Source organism: Cyrtonyx montezumae, unplaced genomic scaffold, assembly GCF_038088225.1.
Source record: "Cyrtonyx montezumae isolate F1298 unplaced genomic scaffold, pur_monq_1.0 scaffold_8, whole genome shotgun sequence".
Taxonomy (NCBI): Eukaryota; Metazoa; Chordata; class Aves; order Galliformes; family Odontophoridae; genus Cyrtonyx; species Cyrtonyx montezumae.
The window spans coordinates 3,540,750-3,562,969 of NW_027072089.1; the positions used below are offsets into that span (position 1 = coordinate 3,540,750).

Consider the following 22,220-nt stretch of genomic DNA (forward strand, 5'->3'; position numbering starts at 1 on the left):
TTGGATGTATGCAGCAGACTGTGCAGTGTCCTGAAGTGTTTTGTCTCCCTATTGGGACCAAGTGCATTGGTTAGCTACCTGGATCATCCCACACCTCATGTGTATTCCTGGGGGAAAGATGTATCTTCTTGGAGATCTTCCAGCATTGTGGAATGGCTGTGCAGGATTTGGTTAGCAGTGACATCTGGGATGGCTTTGCAGATACCTGCTTTGTGCTGCCTGCTCGGTGGTGTAGTGCACACTTTCAAGTTGCACCCACTGCATGTTAATAAGTTCCTCAAATGGAAACTGGTGGAACCAAAGTTACATGTGACAGTGGGAGAGTTGCTGGATTTGGTTTCTCTAGAAGTCTGTGTATAATTCTAAACCAGTCATCCCATATCATACTTTTAGTCAGGAGACAGGTGGGCACTCCTAGGTTTTTGTGGCCTTGTTTACTTTCATATGTGAGGGGGAGCTGAATCAGAGGCCTGCATGGCCTGTATTAACTGCTTTCCCATTGATTTTAAAGATGTCCAGCAATGTAGTTCAGGTACCTCTGTCTCTGTTACATTATGTGCCTAGTAATACGTTCTAAAGGTGGGTTTCTGAAAATCTATCAAAACTTTTTTAAAAGGTTGACAGTATTTCAGTAGGGAAAGACTCTGTCAATCTCAGTTAAAGCTTTTTCTGTTCTGAGAGAAGCACATTTCCTATTCTGAGAATAACAGTTTCTTGCCATTTTTACTTGCCATTTGCCAGTTTCGTGCCCAGTTTTAAGAAATAGCTTGCAATGTGTTTACAGTGTCAGCTTTGTCTGGCCTGACTGCACTTGGAGTGCTGAAAATAGGTACTGCTGTCTTGACATGGGGCATTAAGAAGTCTGGGGTGAGGAAAAAACATGGCAGTACTGTTTAATAGGAAAGTATTGCTCATCACGCTCCTTCCAGTACCTGAAGGGAGATTACAAGCAGGAGGGGGACCGACTTTTTACATAGTCCATAGAACAAGGGAGAATTACTTTAAACTAAAAGAGGGGAGTTTAGATGTTAGAAAGAAATTCTTCACTCAGAGAGTTGGTGAGGCACTGGAATAGGTTATTCAGAGATGTTGTGGATGCTCCATCCCTGGAGATGTTCAAGGCCAGGTTGGATGGAGCCCTGGGCAGCCTGATCTTGTGCTGATTTTTGAGACATAAATGTGTGGAAATGGGCTCTCAGCCACTGTTGAGTAAGCTTATAATTCATTCCATTCTAGAGCCCTCCATGTATGTAGAACATAGACTTTTACTGATGATGCAAAGTTTTGTTCACAGTTGGCATTTAATTGTCTACTAGTTTGTAATCCATTTAATGTGCAGTGCTAATTTAAGATGCAAATTTCTTAATTAAAATACCATTGAACATTGAACTGCCTTAGTGAAGCTAGAAAACAGTAACACTATTACCTTTTTCTCCCCTATACCTATGAAGCAGTTGAAGAGATTTGGCTTGGCAAAGTCTTTACAGTTAATTATTCAAGGTCTGTAGTATTTAATGCCTGTAGCTGTCCATTAAGTCAGACACTTCGTATAATCTGTTGCACTATTTTTTTTCTGGCATGATTTTTAAATAGATACTTTGTCTATTATTGACAGTCATTAAGTTTTATTTTTATGTATATTTTCTAGCCTTTGGAACTTTGGGATTTTTTTTACATTACAAATACTGTGGTGCAGTCTGAGAAGCCCTAGTATTTAATCCAATACAAAATAGGAGAATTAGTTGTCTTCCTATTCTAATAGATGCACTGTTTACTTGAGGATTCAAGCTTTTCACAGAGAGGAATTTTAGAAGATAAAGTCCCCTAACAAGTAGATGAAGATCCTTCCTTCCACTGCTGAGCAAATGCATTAAGATTTAGAAGGGAAAAAAAAGTGCAACCAACACTATTAATCTAATGGGATGGATGAGCCAAAGCACTTTCTATTGAGGAAATAAAATTCCTTTCTATTAGCGCGTTCTCAAATTCTTAGAGTTAATTTCCTCACATACATATCACTCACAGGTTTTGCTTAAAATTGCATTCTAACTTGTATTCTGATCCAGTCAGATGAGGTATTGTACTTTGTTCTGAGTATTCTGGAATCTGTCACAGTCTGTATTCCTGAAGCTTATTCCTGTCATTTTTTATTTGTCTGTGATGCTGACGCAGTTATCAACAGATAATGAATAGATGTGATGAATACTATTTTGGAAAAAGAAATATATGTTCTCTTTCAACTTCTTATCAAATGTTCTGTATCGTAGAGATAACTTGTCTTTGTAATATTCCTCTTACAGCGTCATAATTTGTCAGTCATAGCACGTGATCTTGAATGGCTTGGATAATTTTTAAAGCAGTCTGCTTTCTTGTATGTATGCACTTTTCATTAGTGGGAGTATTGGTTTCTTTTGTTCATAAACCATTCTTTGTTGTGCTGAGCTTCTAAACATGTGGAGGACTTGATTTTCATGTTCTCTGTGACAGTTTATTATTTTGAAATTTAGGGTAATTCTGCAACTGTGGTAAGTGATAAGTGAGTGATTGATTTATATCACGTAAATGTTGCAAAATTGTCTCTCCCCTCTGAGTCCTATTTTCTCAAGGCTCAGGTCTCTCAGCTTTTCCTCATAAGAGAGGTGTTCCATGCCCTTTATAATTTGTTGCCCTCTGCTGGACACTTGAGGAGATCCTTGTCTTTTTTGTACTTTTGTAGTTCTCCATTGTTTGTCATGGTATTTGATGAACTATGTAAGAACATGAGAATTTAATCATGTACTGTAACATTCATAACCTTTTTGTAGCATTCTCAAAGAATTCCTGTGAAATAAGTTTTATTGATCAGTTGTAGAGCAAGAGGAGTAGTTAGTTCATCTTTGAACAGATTTGAGTTTTCTAGGATTCTTGGACTTGGCTCCTCAACTGAGTTTTAGAGTCTACAGTTTTGGCTCGACTCATAATCATCATGTCTAGGCTTGTACATTATCTATATTGAAATATAGAAATATATTGTTTAAAGTTTAGTGGTAGCAAGGATTTTGAGCATTTTATTATAGTTCTTGATTGTCTGGGTCAGTGTGGTGGGATGCCTGTGTCAATTAGCAGAAAATCCAGGTTTTTCAATTTATTTATTTATTTTTTTTCCCATCAGCAGTGGAAGACCACTGCTTAGTATCAGGAACTTAGGTCTAACAGCAAGATGGTTTAATAAATCTGTCCTTTCCTGTCTTGTATGGGAACTGCTGAGTCACAGCCTGAGCCACTGATTGAGCACCTGTCTGGTCAGCCCTGGGAGCACAGGTGCAGGTGATTCACCTGCATGACCAGAAGGGGTGGAGCCAGGCTGCACTCCACTTAAACCTCGTTTAAGGGCTGACTGCTTCTGAGGAAGGGTCTCTTGTTAGAGATCACTTCTCTTTAAAGTTCCTTTACCACAAGCCTATATCATCAGAGATGGGTGAGCACTCATTTTCCTTCTTTTTGTAACGTCTCCCTGTTCACACTGGTCTCTTTGTTTTTACAACCTTTATGTGTTTATTTGTAGTTGCTTTTGACAATTCCTTTCCAATTTCTGTGACATTTTCATCCTTCCAGATGCAATTGTATGTACTTAAACTGTTCTAAAACCTATTTTATTCACTTTGAAGAAGCTCTTTATTTGTATTATGTTGTCCAGTGTTATGTTGTCCAGTGAGATTTTGCCTGGCTTTGGCTTGGGTTTGGTAAATATTCAGTTGCTTTCTGGAGTTTCAGTGTATCTGTAATTTAGTATGCACTCACCTTGGAAAGTAATAGCTGGGTTTCAAGTCATTTGTTAGGTTTGCTTTTGATGGTTTCTCTAGAATATGTTTCTCCTTTGGTATTTATTTTTAACACAGCCTTTCATAAAATGTATTTTTACTTAACAGATCCGTGAAGCTCTTGAACCTCCCTACCAGTCTCCGACCTCACAAAATCAAAAGTTTACTTGGTCAGAATGTGTCAACCAAAAGCCCCTTCATATATTCTCCAATTATTGCTCACAGTCGTGGGGAAGAGCGAAATAAGAAAATAGGTAAGAACATTTTCTAGTATTTCTGATTGTATTGTTAAATTGGAAATGCTGTTTTGTTTAGGGGTAGCAAACATGAATTTATCATATGGGATATTTCTTTGGGAAATATTTCTGTATTTCTTATAACATTTGTTTGTTTCTTTTAATTTGTTGATGTTTGTTGTATTTTTTTCCCTTAAAATCTTACTGCCACTCTTAAATGATTGTTTTCTGGGGTATTCTTGTTCCTTGAGGGCTTCAAAGGGGAACCTCCATTTTTTGATAACAGTGCAAGCTGGTACCATAGGAGTTCTATATTATACAGTTTCTCCTTTCAGTCTTTTTGTTTGTTTAGTGTAAGGAGATGTCTGAGCTACTTTAAGGGTTTTGTCTTTTGAAGCACATAGCCAGCACGTTTACTTTTAAAACCTCTATTTGTTTGGTTAAAAATTTTACAAACAAAGCAACGTACAAATCAAAACCATAGTTCCATTATAAGAAGCTGTGGAATTTAATAATTGTTGAAAATAATCTTTGTTTTTTTCACATATATTTGATTTACTTTCTTTAGAAATAAAGAGAATAATAAATGATCTGGGTCCCCTTTATAGAAACCAACAGGGAAACTAAGTCCTTTAGAAAAGTCTTACGTTTTCAGCTTTTAAGCTTTTCTAATTGAAAACAATACATTGGATTATTTTGTTCTGTTTAAATTGGTTTAATATGCTCTAGTCATGAGAAATAAACCTCGTGGTTTATAACACAGAGGACATATAGAGTCCTGATAGTCTAAGTAGTACTATTGGTAGAATAATGCAGCTCTATTAGGATGTCTTGCAAGTAATCTCCTGTATCTACGTGAAGATGATGTAAATACAGCTCTTAACCTCACGCCGTATAACTGGATTTTACCTTTCTTTTTGAAAGCTTTTTCTCCAGGGAAGCAGTTCTTATAGCATTGTCCTCTCTTTTATGTAGAGCTCATGGAAATCAAACCACAGATAGTTAGTGAGGGCTCTTGGTGCTGGTAGTTATGGTTTGCAAGTTAATGAGTTGACACAACATGTAATATTTGATTTCCTAAAATACACTTCAATAGTTTTGTTGGGGAGGTAGCTCAGGGAGCATTTGACAGTGAGGAATTGGTCAAACCTGCCAAAGAAGTAGGAAATTGATAGGGTCTTTTTCTCTTTGGAAGAAAAGAGAAATTAAAGCATCAGGAAAGCTATTGATTTTTTTTTTTCTTTGAAAGATGAAAGAATTAGTTTCCAGCGTGTTTTTTTCCAGTTATTAACCTTTTTAGAATCACTTTGTGGTAGCAATGCATACATTTTTCAAGAAAAGGAGTTCTTATCCTCTGGTAGTTCTTCTAATCTGGAAATTACTGTAATTTACAAGGACTAAAATGCCTGCTTCAGTTGGTTGTTAACCATAATGAGGGTTCAGTGTTTAAATATCTTTGAAACTCTGTGTGACAGCTCTTGAGAGGAGCTGCCAGTTCTGCTGGAAACTGCAAAGGGCAGAAGACTTTGGACACTTTTAAAATTAATTAAAAACAGGCAAACAAAACAAGTACAAAACAACCCATGCAGATGTGTATTTGAACACTTACTCCTTTACTTCCCCATTTTCACACTAATATAACCTGTTAATATCTCAGAATGTACGCTGTTAATTTCTAGTACTGTTAATTGGACTTAAACATTTGCATTAAGCATTATCTCCCTTGAGCTCTCTAATACTGCTTGCAAGATGTAATCAGATAGTGATTGTGCTATTAGAGTGCAGATGGTTTTAACTGTGAATTACAGTCTTAATACTCCTGGTTTTTTTTACAGAATATTTTTAATATCCTAGATAAAAGAGCGTTAATGTGTTAAAATCATTGAGTAAACTAGTTTAAAGTTAGTCTGCATGTATTATAGATTAGATTATGCTTATAATTTATTTAATCTATTCAGTGACTATTTTAAAACCACCTTTTGTGTATTTGGACTGCAGGTCCTCACCTTGCAAATGTTACATCAGTGTAAAATCTGAATGTGAAGTGCATGTGGTTACAGTGAGAAATCTGGGAGGCAGAAAGGAGCACGTGGGCTGAAAAGACCACGGAGTGGAGGTGCAAAATAATCACTGTGTATTGAGTAGCCCACCAGAAATGGTGTATGTGCCACAGACCTCCCTGTCTAAAATTTCTTACCTCCTTAAATACTCCAAAAAAAAACTCCAAAGCTTTACGCTTAGCTCAGTGGGTTGTCCTTTAAAGCTGGACCTCTGTGTTCTGTGGTAAGATAGGTCAAGAAATAAGCTTCCTTTACAGTTTCTATTTACTGGTCAAGGGTCTTTCCTAAATATTTCCAGAAATTACTTGGTGTCTTCTGTTATTGCTTAAATCTCTCTTTTGTAACCATCAATAGATAATTAGCATAAATATTTCTTAGTGTCATCTTCCCCTCTCTCAGTATTTCCCAGACTTCTTACTGTGTTCTGTAGGAAGAAATGGAGGTGGCATCTTGCTGGTAAACAGATATTTTCATCTTACTTCAGTTGATGATACACAGAATGATCTTTTATTTACTTGCATAGCTGAAGATTTGTTTCCATGACTTTTTTTTTGTATCTTTTTTCCTTTTGTTGTATTTGCTTCCCTATCTGGTTGTGTTTTAACTGAGCCTTGATACAAAGTGATGTGTACTTTGGGCCTACCTCCCACTGTGGAAGTACTGAAGCTTTCGAATGGTTAACATTAAGGATGTGTTTCAGTACTCTATTGAACTGATGCTGGAGTTAATTTTGCCAAAGTACTGTTGGCATAATGTAATGTTGGGCTCTGGAGCAGTACTAGCATTAACATAACGAGGCTATTAACGAATGCCTCTGGTCCTTTCACACATTGCTTTGTGTGTGATTTGCAGCTTGTGTCCCTTGGTGCACTTGAATGAGTCTTGGGGTATGCAGATCATAGAGAGGTGTTAATTTCAAACATAGAGATAATCTAACACTTTGACAGCTCAGCTTGTGCCCATTCTTATAACAATACAATTAGGCAATTCCTGCATTAATTCTGTATTTATTTCATGTAGAATTCCAATGGGTCCAGGGAGATGTGTGTGAAGTTCAGTTGATGGTGTACAACCCCATGCCTTTTGAGCTCCGAGTAGAGAACATGGTATGTATCTTCAAAAGCTTTCTGAACTTCTTCACTAACTTGGAGTTTTAATACCATTATTTCTAAATCAAATAGCTTAAAATCTGTTTAAGTCAGTATAGCATCAGTTTAACAGCGCAGTAGTGTAAGTTCTGTCATATTTTTGCGGCAGTGATGAGGTACTGAATTGAAGTGCCTGCTGTTTGGAGGCTTGAAACGCTTTACTGCTGTTGACCTGTGAATCAATTCTGTTTCAATTCAAACTCATGCTAAATTTATTTTTACTGGTTTCCAAGCAATGGTAAAGTCCTAATGCCTAATAATTAGTGTATTCTTCCTCCTGTTACTAAAAAAAAATGATTTTTATCCTAGCTTTATGAATTGACCACATTTTTAAAAAGAGGGAATTAAAATAACTGGTTCTGGGAAGCTTTGATTTTTAGTAGATGCTTCAGTTTATGGATCTGCTATTCCCAAGCATATATGGTATTTGAAACCAGTGGATGCTGAAGTGGTGAGAAGGAAGTGAGGGGGAGGGTAGGGAGAAGACTAAAACACCAGAGAAGTGTCTCAGGTTAGAAGGTTCAATAGCAATATTTAATATTGCTTTGAAAAAGGAATCCTCATACAGCCCACTAAGTAAGGAAGACTGTGCAAGTAAATTAGGGTGTATTTATATGGTCAGGATTTTTTTAATTGATGGCTCTACTATTATGCCATATATGATATTTTTTCCACAGGAAATTAACACATCCTAAGGTTGTTGTTACAGTATAGTAAAATCCATTCAGGAAGCTAACATACTTGGCTTCTTCAGCAGCATTTTATCTTATGCTTACAGAGGTATTTCAAAATGCTAGGAATTAATGGAAAAAGTAATGGTAAATCTGTGCATCAGAAAGGACTCCATGTAAAAAGTATTTTAAGAACATTTTGATTTATCATCCTGTGGAAGTAATGATGAAATTACATATTCAAAATATTTTTGGATAAATTCTTAATGAGGGAATTTCTTGTAAGTGGCTGCATACACTTAAGAGCTTGGAACATAGTTATTTATATGAGTGTGCACTTCATCTATTCACTGTGAAAATTAATTGTAGTGGCATGAATGCTACAAGCTAGATGGTTATCTTTGGAATTAGCAGTGAATTTCAGTTTCATTGGTAAGCACTGGAGGAAGTAGAAATGCAGACTAGAGACAAATAATTGAAGCGATTAACACAGTTCTTTAGTCAGTGTTCCATAAATAGAGTGCTTTGAGGAATATCTGCTGTGCACTGATGTTGTCTAATTGGTAGAAATGAGTTGATTTTTGCTTCATTTGTGTGGAGTCGGGAATGTGTGCAGCAGATGAGTACAGCAGTTATTGTCTCAACACTGAGTTAAGAGGAGTGTCTTCAGCACCAAATGTTGAGCTCCTGGTATAGCAGCAATACATGTGGACTGGTGTCAGTGCAGCAGCATAGGATGGGTGAGAAGTGCATGAGTTCAAGTCTGAAGAAGAGAGGACTAACGGGTAATTCCTGTTGTTGTTTTTCCCAGTTGGTAAGCTGAAATGAAAACAGAGCAGGACTCTTCCCAGAGGTGCACAGCAATAAGTTTCCCATATTGCAGCTATGGGAAACTTTCTCAATAGAAAAGTTCTGCTTTGCCAACGTCACAGTGGCTGAACTGTAGGAACAGGTTTCTGAGAGGGAATGAGAGATTGCTGTCTTCAGAAATCTTCAAAACTTGAGTGGATAGGACGGTGGAAAAAAAAAGCACTGACATGAAAGTTGGTCCTGTTTGGAGCTGTGGGTTGGGCAAGAGGACCTCTGACATCTCCTTCCAGCCTGACTTATTTTGATTCTTTGATTTTGTTCGTGGGTTTACGGGAGTGTGGGAATAGTTACTACTTCATCACAAGAATGAAATCTTTGTGGTTTTATTTTAATAATTCAGTATGTTTAATATTTTATAAGGTTTTGTTTTATTATTAACGTGTTCTCATGCCTGCAGTCCCCATGCCTTCTTGTTGTCTGATTTCTTGTAATTTTCATGTTCTTTCACATTATTTAGCCTCAGAATTATTTGAACAGCGAACACATACTTTTCATTTAGTGTCAATTTTAGCCCATCTGGCCCACATCTTTTTCCTTTCTGACTCAGCACCTTGCCTGTGCAGTGTTACTACTCATATAACCTTGCTTCCAGTGACTGGCAGTCCTTTGTGTTCTCCATTGCATGATGTCCCTTGTTGTTTCCCTTTGTCGTGGTTCGTTATTCATCAGTGTCTTGAATTCTATAGTCTTACTCATTTTTTTTTTCCTTATTTTCCCTTTCCATCAACTTTTAAGTTACATTTGTTTTCTTTGAGCTTACTTGTTGCATGTTAAACTCTGGAAGCGTTTTGAAGGTAAACAACTTAGTGCTCTATGTCAGTACTGAGAGCACAAGTTATTTAGGAGGATAGTTTCTCACTGAAAAGCTTCTGTTTCTTCCTTTTCATTATTTGAGGTAGTATTCAATGAAGCATGGAGTGATTTGGGTTGGAAGGGACCTTTAAGATGACATAGTTCCAACCCCCTGCTCTAGGCAGGGGCAGCTCCCTCTAGCCCAGGTTGCTCACAGCCCCATCCAGCCTGGCTTTGAGTGCTTCCAGGAAGGGGCATCTACAACCAGTCTGGTCAACCTGTTCTGGTGTCGCACTACCCTCACAGTAAAGAATTTCTTCCTGAGATCTAGTCTAAGTCTACCCTCATCAAGTTTAGAACCATTTCCCCTCATCCTGTTGTTGCACACCCTTTTAAAACATCCCTCTCCAGCTTTTCTGTAGGCCCCCTTTGGGTTCTGGAAGGCTGCTATAAGGTCCCCCTGGAGCCTTTTCTTTATCAGCCTGAAGAGCCCCAATTCTCTCAGCCTGTCCTTGTAGGGGTGGTGCTCCAGCCCTCAGATCATCTTTGTGGCCCTGCTCTGGACCTACTTCAACAGAAAAATGTCCTTTGTGTATTATGGGCCCAAGAACTGGATGCAGTACTCCAGGTGGGATCTCATGAGAGCAGAGGGGCAGAATAGCTTGTCTCGCCCTGCTGGTCACTCTCCTGTCGATGCAAGCCAGGATTATTGCAAGTATACTTAGTTTATATAAGAGTGCTCAATATTATTCAGGTGAGAAGCCCTGTAAAGTCAAAAAGTTGAATTTTTGTTGTTTAACTTCCTTTAAATCTTCTGCCCATCTTCCTCATTTGTGTTGTTTATTCTCTCATATATTCATGATTTGGGAATCTGTTTAGATACCTGTTCTTCACGTGTTTCACGTTTCTTTACAACTTCTTTTCTGTGTCCTGGATTTCTTTTGTCCATGTGGTAGGAAGGCTCATCTAATAACAGTGGTATAATGCTTGTGAGATGGCAAATAAGTGTTTAATTATGGAATATTGTAATGATTAAATCTAAAAAATAATGTAGTTCAGTCAGTAAAAGTAGGGGTGCTCGGAGGTGGTGCTTCCACATAGCTTAAATGGACGTCGAGGTAAAAGTGATCCTAACTTTATCTGCAGTGCATTTCAGAGAATATTTCGTTTGCTGTCAAACAAACAAGTCAAAGTAGATCTGATGTTCAGCTGTAGATAAGTATGTATGCAGCTTTACTTTTTTCTGGGAATACGGATCTCTGTTTAGACTTGTTCAGATACCTGAATGGCTGCTAGCCTCTGTCTTATAGCTGTGAAACCTTTTTTCTATCTGGAAAAAAATGACCTTTGGATTTCAAACCTTCAGAAAATGAAAAAGATCCATGAAATCTCTGGCAGATCTATCTTATGTCTTGAAGATAATGTTGAAGCTTTGAATCCTGGCTAGGTCTGGTGACATCTGCTATTAAAATAGAATGCATGTGAAGATACAGCACAGAGTCTGTTAAGTCTGCAAGATTTTAACGACTTCTTTCTCTTTCCCAGGTTTCATTTTAAAGGCAAATATGCTGTCTTTAAAGGCTGAGAAATGTTATTTATTGAATTAAAGCATTTTCTGCACAGGCTGTAGAGAATGTGGCTTCCTTAGAATCACCACGATGATAGATACAGAGCAGCATGAATTGTGTTTGAATGAGTATTGAGGAACTAAAAAATACTGCTGCAACACAATGTTTCTGGCTTTTTTAGTTTTTAAAACTCACAACTCAAAAGGAAATCTTTCTTACATGATTTTCATTCTGTTGGGAGCTTGTATTGGTTTCAAAACAATTTAAGTGTAGTATTATGGTTAAAGATGGTGTAAGAGTAGAAGCTTTAGTCTTTTTTTCAAAGCTATGTTATGAGCCAAGAGCACTTTGTGTTTGAGAATTACACCTAAAAGTACTGAAAAATCTTTGTGTATAAGCAGTCCCATAATTTAGCTTACACTCATTCAAATTTATAGGGTTCACATCTTTGTTCTGTTTTTGCCCCCTTGGAGAATATTTTCTTACTGTCAGGGTGCATGTCATTGAAGCCACTTTGGGCAAGAAAATACACAAAAAAACGTGGAAGGAAGAAGGGTAAAAATGGTCATGTTTGATGTATTCTAGGCCTGCTTAAAATAGACCTGCTAGAAATAGTGGGGGAAATGCTCCATAAATAAATATTTGACAACACTGTGTAAAGCACATTCAATGAGAAAGCTTAACTTCAACTGGTACTTGGGGAAGAAAAGTGTGAGTTTCATAAGTAGAGCCTAAGAAGGCATTTAAGCACCCATGTTAGTTTAACAGCATCCCCAAAAACCACCATTTACAGACAAGTTGTTTTGTTTCACTGGAACTAAATGTAGATTTGAAGTTATTGAAAGGCAGGCTGTGGCAGTAGCTTGCATATATTTGCTCTCAATTTAGATTGTTACAGGAATATAAGGAAATACAAATCTTTTTTTTCCTCCTGATTCACATATTCCCTGGAGGGAAACTTGCATACGGATGATACTGTTCTTCTGTTTGGTCAGAAAATAGTGCTTACTGAATTTTATTACTGAAATGTGGTGTAATATTCTGGGGAGAAGAGATTTGATATGCTTCTCTTTGCTTCTTTTTCTTTTTGCTTTTTTTTTTCCTTTTCCCCCTTTCCCCTTTTTGTCATGTTTCCCCTTTCTCCCCTTTCCCTTTTTTCTGCAATGGATGCTTATTTAAAGGGAATAACAGTACTTCAGCTTTGCTTTCATTAATCTAAACTTTATTTAGGCACCAGAGGGCAATGTTTGGCAAATATTGCTGAATTCTGCCTTCTGGGTGATAGCAATATTGGAAATGTCTTTCAGACATTCTAGATTACATCAGTGTCTTCTAAGATTAATCTGCGTGGTTCAAGTTGGAAGAATAAGTACACTGATTTCAATTTATGCCTGTAAAACCAAGGCTTTGTTGAGGTTTACGTTGTTTTGTTTGTTCACTTTGCCTTTGTGCTTTCTTAATACCTCTACTTTAAATATTGTTTTACTGGATGGTGAAACTGTCATAGTGAGAGAAATACAACTGCATTCTACTTTATGTGGCAATGCATTTGAGGCTCTGTAATTTTTTTAGACCAGGAATAATCTGTGCTTAGTGGAGATATTTGACATTTCCATTGCATTCTATTAAAACTGTTTTGTAGACTTCTTGTTGTTGCTGAACAGTAGTCTGAGGATGCATTTGTAATACATTATAAGCAAAATACATTCTGTTGAGGACTTACATTGCTTTATCAATTGTCTTGTGGTCAGCATGCTGTTTGCTATCATCATGATCTAGGGCTGTCACTTAGATGTAGTTTCAGGGGGTAGGGAACAATGCATCTGTATATAACTTTTTTTTCTTTGACTCATCTACTGTTAAGACACTTTATTACTAGGAATTGCTCAAACGTAGTAGCTCACCTGTCTTGTCCATAAGCACATTCATATTTTGGTCAGGCTGTTTTTGTTTCCTTATGTGCATGTGTGGATGGACAGTAATTAGGGTATTTTCTAATCAAGAATTGGGAACAGAAGAGGGCTAATCTGCCTTTTACATCAGATGTGAGCTTTAGAGGTGCACCATTCAGAACCCTACCTAGTTAGAAATGAAGCAGTCAGATGTTTATGAAGGTGAGTAGTGCCAGTGTGGCTGGCATTGCTGCTGCTTAAACACTTTGTTCAGTCCTCAAGTCTTTTGTGTGGTTTTCTCTACATCAAACCATAAGTTTTTTTTCATTTGTCTTCACGAAAATAGTATCTATTTCTTTTATAGTCTTGGATTTTCTATGAAGGATCTCAGTGCAGTTAAGGTTTAATCTAATTGTGCTTACTACATTAATTATTAGAGAGACGAATACTGGATATCATCATTTCCTCTCTCTCTCTGTATATCTAAGCATCTAGTAACTTAGACTCCTGTATTTTACAACGCATTTATTACTTTTAACAGCATGTACTGCGTTCAAGCACCTTAATTTTTTTAACTGAGCTTTAAAAAAAGTGCTTAATTTACTGAGGAAATAATTGTGTTTTATAGACCATGAAATAAATGTATTTTTGGTTGCCTTTATTTTGCACCATTATATCACTTTAGGGTGCTAAGAGATGTATTTGTCATACACTAAGAGAAAAAATGCCAATGGTATCCTAGGCTCCATCGGAAGAGGGGTGGCCAGCAGGGACAGGGAGGTGATTGTCCCTCTCTGCTCTGCTGTTGTGGGGCCCCATCTGGTGTTCTGGGTCTGGGGCCACCGACCCAGGAAAGATGTGGAGCTGTTGAAGAGGGTCCAGAGGAGGGCCACAAAGATGATCAGAGGATTGGAGTACCTCCCCAGCGAAGACAGGCTGAGGGAGCTGGGCTTCTTCAGCCTGGAGAAGAGAAGGCTGCGAAGAGACCTTAGTGTAGCCTTCCAGTATTTAAAAGGGGATTACCAACAGGAGGAGAATCAACTTTGTATTCAGATAGGTGGTGATAGGATAAGGGAGGATGCTCAAGGAGGGAAGGTTTAGATTAGATGCCTGGGGGATGCTTTTCACAGAGAAAAGACTTTCCACAGGCTGCCCAGAGGGACTGTAGGTGCCCCATCCTTTGGAGGTGTCCCACACCATGTTGGATGGAGCCCTGGGTGAGCTGCTCTGGTACCAGATCAGGAGCTTGGTGCCCTGCCTGTGGTGGGGGGGGGGGGTGGAAATGATGATCTTTGGGGGTCCCTTCCAACCCAAGCCATTCAATGATTCTGTGAAATCATGAAGTCTGACTGCAAGCATCTGGACATGATAGGTGGTCTACTTAGTGAGCTGACTGCCTTATTCAGCTAACTTCTAGCTTAGTTAGAAAAGCTAGGCATACTTTATTATCTGTAAACACTCAGTTTATTTCTTCCCCAAGAAGAAACAAATCTCTTCTGGCCAGGAACTTTAATTAAAGCTAAGCAAGAACTGCTATTGATGTTTGATTTTCATTGTCTAAAATGTAAGCAAATATGTTATATCACAAGTCCAATTAAATATGGTTATAAAAAAAACTCTTTGCAGATTATATCACTTGTTTTTTTTTTTTCCAGTGTTTTAGGTATAAATAATTTGTATTTCATCTATCATTCTCAGCTCAGACACATCCTGAAACTCACACTTCTCTATTGAATACAAATCTTTCCAGAGTTCTAGAAGCCTGCTTAAGTCTGGAGCTTTAAACCAACACAACTGCTATGAGCAAATTTGAATGAACTGTAAAAGTTTGGATGATACACTGTCAGGGATTAGAATTTAAGTGTATATCACAAACAGATTTATGTGTTGTACAACTTTTTTCAGGGTCTTTTGACAACAGGAGTAGAATTCGAATCTCTTCCTGCAGCCCTTTCTCTACCAGCAGAATCTGGTTTGTATCCAGTAACTCTTGTTGGTGTTCCTCAAACCACTGGGCAGATCACTGTCAATGGTAAGGGATCTCTTTCATCATTCTCTCCTGAATTTTTTATGTCTGTGAATGATAGTATGACACAATTAAAATTGGTGTGCTTTATTACATATTTGCCACTCTGATTTCTCTTAAATACACAGAACAAAACCAAGCAAAAAAAAAAAGTTATAACTATTTAATATGCTAGACATCATTAAAACCAGACTACATTGCTGAAAAATGATTTGGTTGTAATGGTAACAATGAACATATATTTACAATATCTTCAGTGTGAAAGGAAAAGGATAATGAACTCAAACTCATCTTATTAGTGTTTAAATGTGGAAAGCTTCTGAGAAAAAATGGCTTGAACTTTTTCATGAGCAGCAGAAGATAATCTTTCAGCTCCTTTTTCTTAATCCTTTTTCTGTAACATTACAGAAAATTTTGCAGATTGCTTACGTAGAAACAATTTAGCTGACGTGTGTAGTCTGAATTCAGATGTCACTGCATTAATAAAACTAAATAGAATTGTGTTCATAGTAAGTGAAGAGAGTTTAAGAACCTGTTTTTAGAAATGTGGCAGATCAGACTCCCAGAAAAGGCAGTATATGTGGATGTGATGGATGCAGCATGTAGTAGTACTGACCCATATTAACAACATGCAATCTTAGGTACATGCTCTCAGAATATAAAATAACAGAAAAAGAGCTGTTGTAATAAAGTTCAACATGAAAAGAAGATGGATTTGAACTTGAAGAAGCTTTGTTCTCATTGTGTTTCTTCTAAATGCTTTTCTGCTTGCTTGTAACACTTTTCTTTTTGGTCTTTTTTTTTTTAATTTCAGAAACTGTTTCAGTAAATACAGAATAGCATCAAAGCATTCAGGAACATTTGTTCTGTAGTTGCCCACTTTGAGTTTCACATACTAAAAATGTACTGCAAGCAGAGGAGTTAGTTTCTGTATTTGGTTGTTACTTGTATGTCAGTGTGTTTTATTTTCCTTCAGATACAGGATTGTATATATTGCTTGGCAGGGAATTGGTGCTGAGATATTTGACAACTAAACTGAACTTCTAGAGTATAAGCTGTGATAATTCATGGCAAGTGCATGCATATATACATATTCAACTTTTTTTTTTTTTGAATAAACCATTTGCCTTGGGGTTCCATTAGCTTCAGGATACTCTAGAGACTCTGCTGTCAAATTGTTTTGGAAAAACTAGGGGAGCCTCAATGTTAATTGAAGGGTAACAAGTTCATGTGCAGTTTATGATAATGTGATGGGGTACTGGGAGATGTTGGTCTTTTTAGTGTGATTTATTATGTTGAACTTCTAAAGGTTTACAGAACTTGCCACAATGCAAAAGTTATGGACTCTATTTTATGTTTCTGCCTATTCATAGATACAAAAAACACACATCTCTGCTTTTGTATTTTTTTTATTTAAAAATATTATCTCGAGGTTTGAAAACTTTTTTTTTCATATTTTATGTCCTAAGAGGATTCTCCTGTACAGAAGGTAATGTTTTAGGTAGCAGAAACTGGCAAGATCCGGTAGGTAATGTTAGTGTATTAGATCTTTGCAGATAACAAAAGGAATATGCAACTATATATATATTTTTTTTAATAAAAAAAAATCAGGTTACCATACATCAGTTTTTGGAGTCTTCAGTGATTGCCTTCTGGACAATCTACCAGGAGTGAAGACCAATGGCTGTACTGTTGAAGTCATTCCAGCTTTGCCAAGGCTACAGATCAGTACCTCCCTACCAAGGTGAGAAACTGAACGAAATGAGGATTTTATTTGGTAATACTGAAGTGTTAGTATTCATAAGTGTTTGTGAAATCTGTAGTAAAGTGGTAAACCAAGTAATACTGTAGGTTGGAAGGGGATCCTCTAGACATCGTGTGGTATAGGACGTTGCTCTCTGACAAGCAATGTTTCTTTAATGTTAGGTCAGGTTGCTCAGGGCATTGTCTCATTGACTTTCCACACTTGGAGAAGCCTGCCTCTAGCCTCCTCTTTTTCAGAGTGAAAATCTTCAAATCTGTCCTTGTGTGTGATGTGCTCTATCATCCTAATCGTTCTGATACTCCTGAATTTTCTTCAGCACATCTATATTTCTGTTCTATGTGGAAGCTCCAAAGAAGATGCGATGCTGCAGAAGCAGTTATGTTTGAGAGTTACAAAAAGAATCAACAATAATAATCTCTTTTTACACTCCCCAAACACATCAATCACATCACAACTGTGTGTAGGCTAACAGTGGTCACTTTCTTTTTTTCTATTTTTTTTAAGCTTTATTTTTGGGTAAAGAGTGTTACTAACTCCACAACCTTAGAGAGAACTGGTAAGACATCTGTTCAGTTCAGCTTTTGGTGTGAGTGCTCACCTATTAAATAGCATGATGATCACTGTTCCAGTGTCTTGCCATCCATCTATCATTTTGCAAACTGTGGAGGACTGCTTTTTTAATAATTTTAATTATTAATTAATTCCTTTTAGTTATAGATCAGCAAACACCACTTCATTACTTTCTCATTTCTCTTCTTGTTGTTTTCTTCAGCGCAGTTTACTTAACAAAACTGATTCCTTTGGGTTATTATGCTTCTTCCACTTTTCTAATGTGGAATAGGTTGAGTTGATAACTATTTATATCCAATATATGAAAATAATACCCTGAAAAAGACAGCAAAATAAAAAAATAAACACTGTAGTTGAGTTTCATATTGATAGATTGGTTGCTAGATATGCATTGTTATGTTTTAGCTGTTGTAGGGGAGCTGGTTGCTCACACTTGAACTGGTGATTGAGCACCTGGTGAAGGGGTGCAGCTAGCATAGTGAGCATAAACAAATTGTTTGCACCTGTCTTCCACCCCCAACCAGAAGGGATGGACCCAGGGTGGAGCCACCCTGGACTCATATAAGGGCCAGCCTCTCGACATTAGAGTGGAGCAAGGCTGCTTCCTGTGAAGGAATGCTGTGTAGCCAGAGCCCCTTCCCCAGTTTGGGCCCCTCACTACAAGAAGGACATTGAGGCCCTGGAGCGTGTTCAGAGAAGGGCAACAAAACTGGTGAGGGGTCTGGAGCACAAGTCTTATGAGGAGCGGCTGAGGGAGCTGGGATTGTTTAGTCTGGAGAAGAGGAGGCTCAGAGGAGACCTTATTGCACTCTACCACTTCCTGAAGGGGGGTTGTGGTGAGGAGGGGGTGGGCCTCTTCTCCCTGATAAATAATGACAGGACAAGAGGGAATGGCCACAAGTTACGCCGGGGAAGATTTAGATTAGACCTGAGGAAACATTTTTTCTCTGAAAGAGTGGTCAGGCACTGGAATGGCCTGCCTAGGGAGGTGGTTGAGGCACCATCCCTAGCGCTGTTCAAGAAGCATTTAGATGAGGTGCTAAGGGATTTGATTTAGTAGTTGGGTAGGGATAGTGATAGGAGGATGGTTGGACTAGATGATCTTGTAGGTCCTTTCCAACCTTATGAACCTATGAGTTGGATGAGTTCCATTCTTCTTTCCATGTATGACTGTGCCTATCTGTGAATGCTTTATCTGGTATCCAAGAACCTGTCAGAAGCAGTTTTGCCTCTTCGTTAGCAGAACAGCCTAGTAAAAATTAGTATCTGATAGCTAAAGTTATGAATATATTAAAGAACATACAGAATATACAGAGAAAATTGCAACTATTCATAAAGGAGTGTAATATCTACTCTTTTGGGTATGTCTTCTGCTGATAATGTGGAACATAAACAAGATTTTATTTGTATGTTGGTTTCCTTTTTCACTGGTTTCAAATTTGCTCTTAGTTTCCTCATGTTTTGGTTTCTGCATTCAGTGTCAGTTCTTGGGACGTCCTGGGTATTCAGATGTGCTCCAGGCTGCCTTGCAGTATGCCAGAGAGGTCCCTGTCTGCTTTCACTTTGTCCTTTATAATGACAGCAAATTGCCTCGTGCAGCTCTTGTCAACTCTGCTTTATCTTCTGGAGAAATACATAGTAAAGAAATAACGGAATAATGTTCATTTACTGTCAGCAGTATAAGATAGAGTCATTTTTCTTTTCACATATTGCCAATACAGTTTGTTTATGTTTGCTTTGAGACTCATCCTACCAACATTTGATCTTGAGCTGTGTTCTTGAAAGGAAGTCCTTTTCTGCCTGAGCATGGTGGCTTCTGTTGGAGCTAACTTTCCTGAGTTTATCTCCAGTTCATTTATTTTTGAAGTGTTTGAGATAACCTTGACACAGTGCTGAACAAATGCAAGATTTGTTTGAAGGGTCAGTTAAAGACATGCAGATCTCTTTCGTCTCTTTCTGTGCTGATTGATCTAATAGAGATTTTGGTTTGAGAGTCATATTTACAAGAATAACTCCAGGACTTTCTATGCATACCTAACAGTAGTTTTAGAATGTTTAAAAAATAAATTCTTACTGATTTGTGTCATGAAAATCAGTTTAATAAGTTCAGCTTAGCAGGAGCTTTAATGAATCTTCCTGTGGATTGAGATGGACTTAATAGCTATTTTCTTTATGACATGCATTTACATACATGCTTATGAATAAATTTATATGATATAAAAATATTACTCTACTGAGTGAAATGTTATTAGTGGCAAAGCTTTTAAAAAAGAAAATTGATGGGGAAGCAGACAAATGAATGAAGTTATGAAAGATTTATCATGTGGACGAAGTTAAATTAGTGTCAGTCAGTTCCACAAGAACTAGAAATTTTTGTAGCTGCAGGCCAGTGTGCCTGGCATCACGACTGCTTCCTGATGTACTGAAACACTTCCATGGTGTTCTTATGCTCAAAATTTTGTTTATAAGCAAGGAGCTGAAAACTTACTGTTTCATCTTAGCAGCCTTACAAAGGAATTATTGTTAGTACAATACTACTAAGGAAGGAAGAAAAAAGAATACTGTGTGCAGAATAGTGTATTTAAAATCGTTTCATGTGCACTTCCTACCTGTTTTCCTGGTGTTATTCTCACCCTCCCACTGTTCCTCTGGATCTTAAGGATGGCATTTTCAGCCTGTAGCTGAGGATATGGTGAGTTGTCAGCATCTGGAAACCTTCACCAAGAGGAACATGTGCTGATGCCATTTCTACTCTATTTTTTTCCACTATTTTTATGGTTGCTAATACTCTTTTTTCACCACGGTCTGCCTTCTTTTGAGCTCCCTGGAGCATTCAAGTTCATATAGTTATATGTGATGCTTTTTTCACACATTGTTCTTTGTTTTCCTTGTTGCCTCTGGATATATTATATATATTCTCCAGGTAGAGGTCTTCATTTCTTTAACTGACTGTTAGTAAACTGTTTATATCTATGGGATCTGCAGAGCTAAGCACGTACATCATGTCATCTGATGCTAGTACTCTGTTCTGCTACATCATATCTCTTCAATTTTACCAGCCACTTGTTACTACTATCTGTGTAAGACCCTAGCTGTGCCATGCAGAGGTAATAGAGTTAAATTAAATCAGGCACAGTCAGGTTGCAAGATGAACAGTTGAGGCTAAACTGTTCAAGTCAAACTACTATTGCAGGTTGGTCAGCATCGGTTCATTTCAGTCTGATGCCTTGTAAGCTCACAATAAACCTGATGTCCTCATACTAACAGTGCCAAACTATGCTATCTGGTTGTGGGTTTACAGTACTTGGATTTAAAGATGTGTATTAAACCTGTGTTAATGGTTATGTAGAGGATGTGGAAGATGTATTAGCTTGGATTCAGATATGTACATTTGTGCAGTAATTGAAAGTACCCTGGATTTTCATTTGTTAGTATGCAATTCCTTAACGCTTTCCACTATACATGTAGAGGAAGAAAGTAACTAAATTCTTTTTTTCCTCTGTTACCACTACAAATGCTCCAACATCACAGTGCTGCAATGACAGTATATGTGTAACAGTAAAGTTTAAATGCTCAAAAATGTGTTTTAGGAATTTATTGTCAAAGATGCGTTCAGAAAGGCTAAAATCTGCTGTGATGTTTTTGCTGAGGCTGCTTATCTCACACTGGGGAAAGACTGTATGAAAGAAGGGTGGCAGAAATAACTGCCAAAAAAAGTCACTGAACCTGGGCTTACTGACAAATATCAGTCATTAATCTCAGTAACATTTACCCTTCTGTTTGTGATCCCATCTTGTTTTGCATTAGCATGAAGAATACAGTCAAAAAACTGAACCTCTGTCCATTTGTCTTTCTCTGTAACCCTTCTTTCCTCATTCACATTCTAAAGAGTTCATCTATATTCAGTGTTTCACTTTCTGAAGAGTGAATTTCTTCCATAATCCACTCCCATAAGGTTTGTGCCTTTTTCTGTCCACTACAGCAGCACTCTGTCAGCTCCCATATTACTTATTCCTAGCAAAGTTCAAGGTTACTGCTCAAGTCTCCTTTCTCCATGTGTTGTCACAGCACTGTGAATATCTCCTTTTAAAAAGAATGTGGCAGCAGGTTGAGGGAGGTGATCCTTTCCCTCTGCTCTGCCCTTGTGAGGCCTCACCGGGTGTATTGTGTCCAGTTCTGGGCTCCTCAGTGCAAAAAAGACAGGGATCTCTTGGGAACAGTCCAGCAGAGGGCTACAGAGGTGTGGAACACCTCCTTCATGAGGAAAGGCTGGGAGACGTGGGTCTTGAAAAAAAAAAAAGACTTAAACATGGATCAGATCCCCTCTATATTATCTAGGGATTGAGAGGGAAAGGGATGAGGCTGAACTCTTCTCAGCGGTGTATGGCAATAGGACAAGAGGAAACTGATGCATAGAAAGTTCTGCACAAAAGTGTGTGGGAACTTCTTCACAGTGAGGGTGACAGAGCACTGGCACAGCTGCACAGAGAGGTGGTGGAGTCTCCTTCTCTGGAGAAGTTCAAGGCCCACCTGGACACCTACCTGTGCATCTTGGGCTAGGGAGCTGCTTTGGCAGGGGGTTGGATTAGATGATCTCTGGAGGTCCCTTTCAACCTCTTCAATTCTGTGATTCTGTAATTGATTTGTTTGCTACATTTGTTATTTTAAAATGAAATTCTTGATCTCTATTTAAATAAATTCTTAGATTTCTGAAACTTCATATCGCATTTTCTCTAGCACATGCAGTATTTCTCTATTTTTTTCATTTATTCTTCTGCTAAGTGTATCTTACCTCATATTTGGGATACTGTTTACAATCCCT

General features: G+C 37.8%; 1 protein-coding gene across 1 annotated transcript in view; it reads left to right on the forward strand.

Moving 5' to 3' along the window:
• Window positions 1-22,220, forward strand: part of TRAPPC9 (trafficking protein particle complex subunit 9) — a 453,429-nt gene that overhangs the window by 38,835 nt on the left and 392,374 nt on the right. The window contains exons 11-14 of the mRNA XM_065753627.1: window positions 3,909-4,054; window positions 7,117-7,202; window positions 14,943-15,069; window positions 16,675-16,807. Coding sequence (XP_065609699.1) covers window positions 3,909-4,054; window positions 7,117-7,202; window positions 14,943-15,069; window positions 16,675-16,807 — 492 coding nt within the window. The remainder of the gene's footprint in view (window positions 1-3,908; window positions 4,055-7,116; window positions 7,203-14,942; window positions 15,070-16,674; window positions 16,808-22,220) is intronic.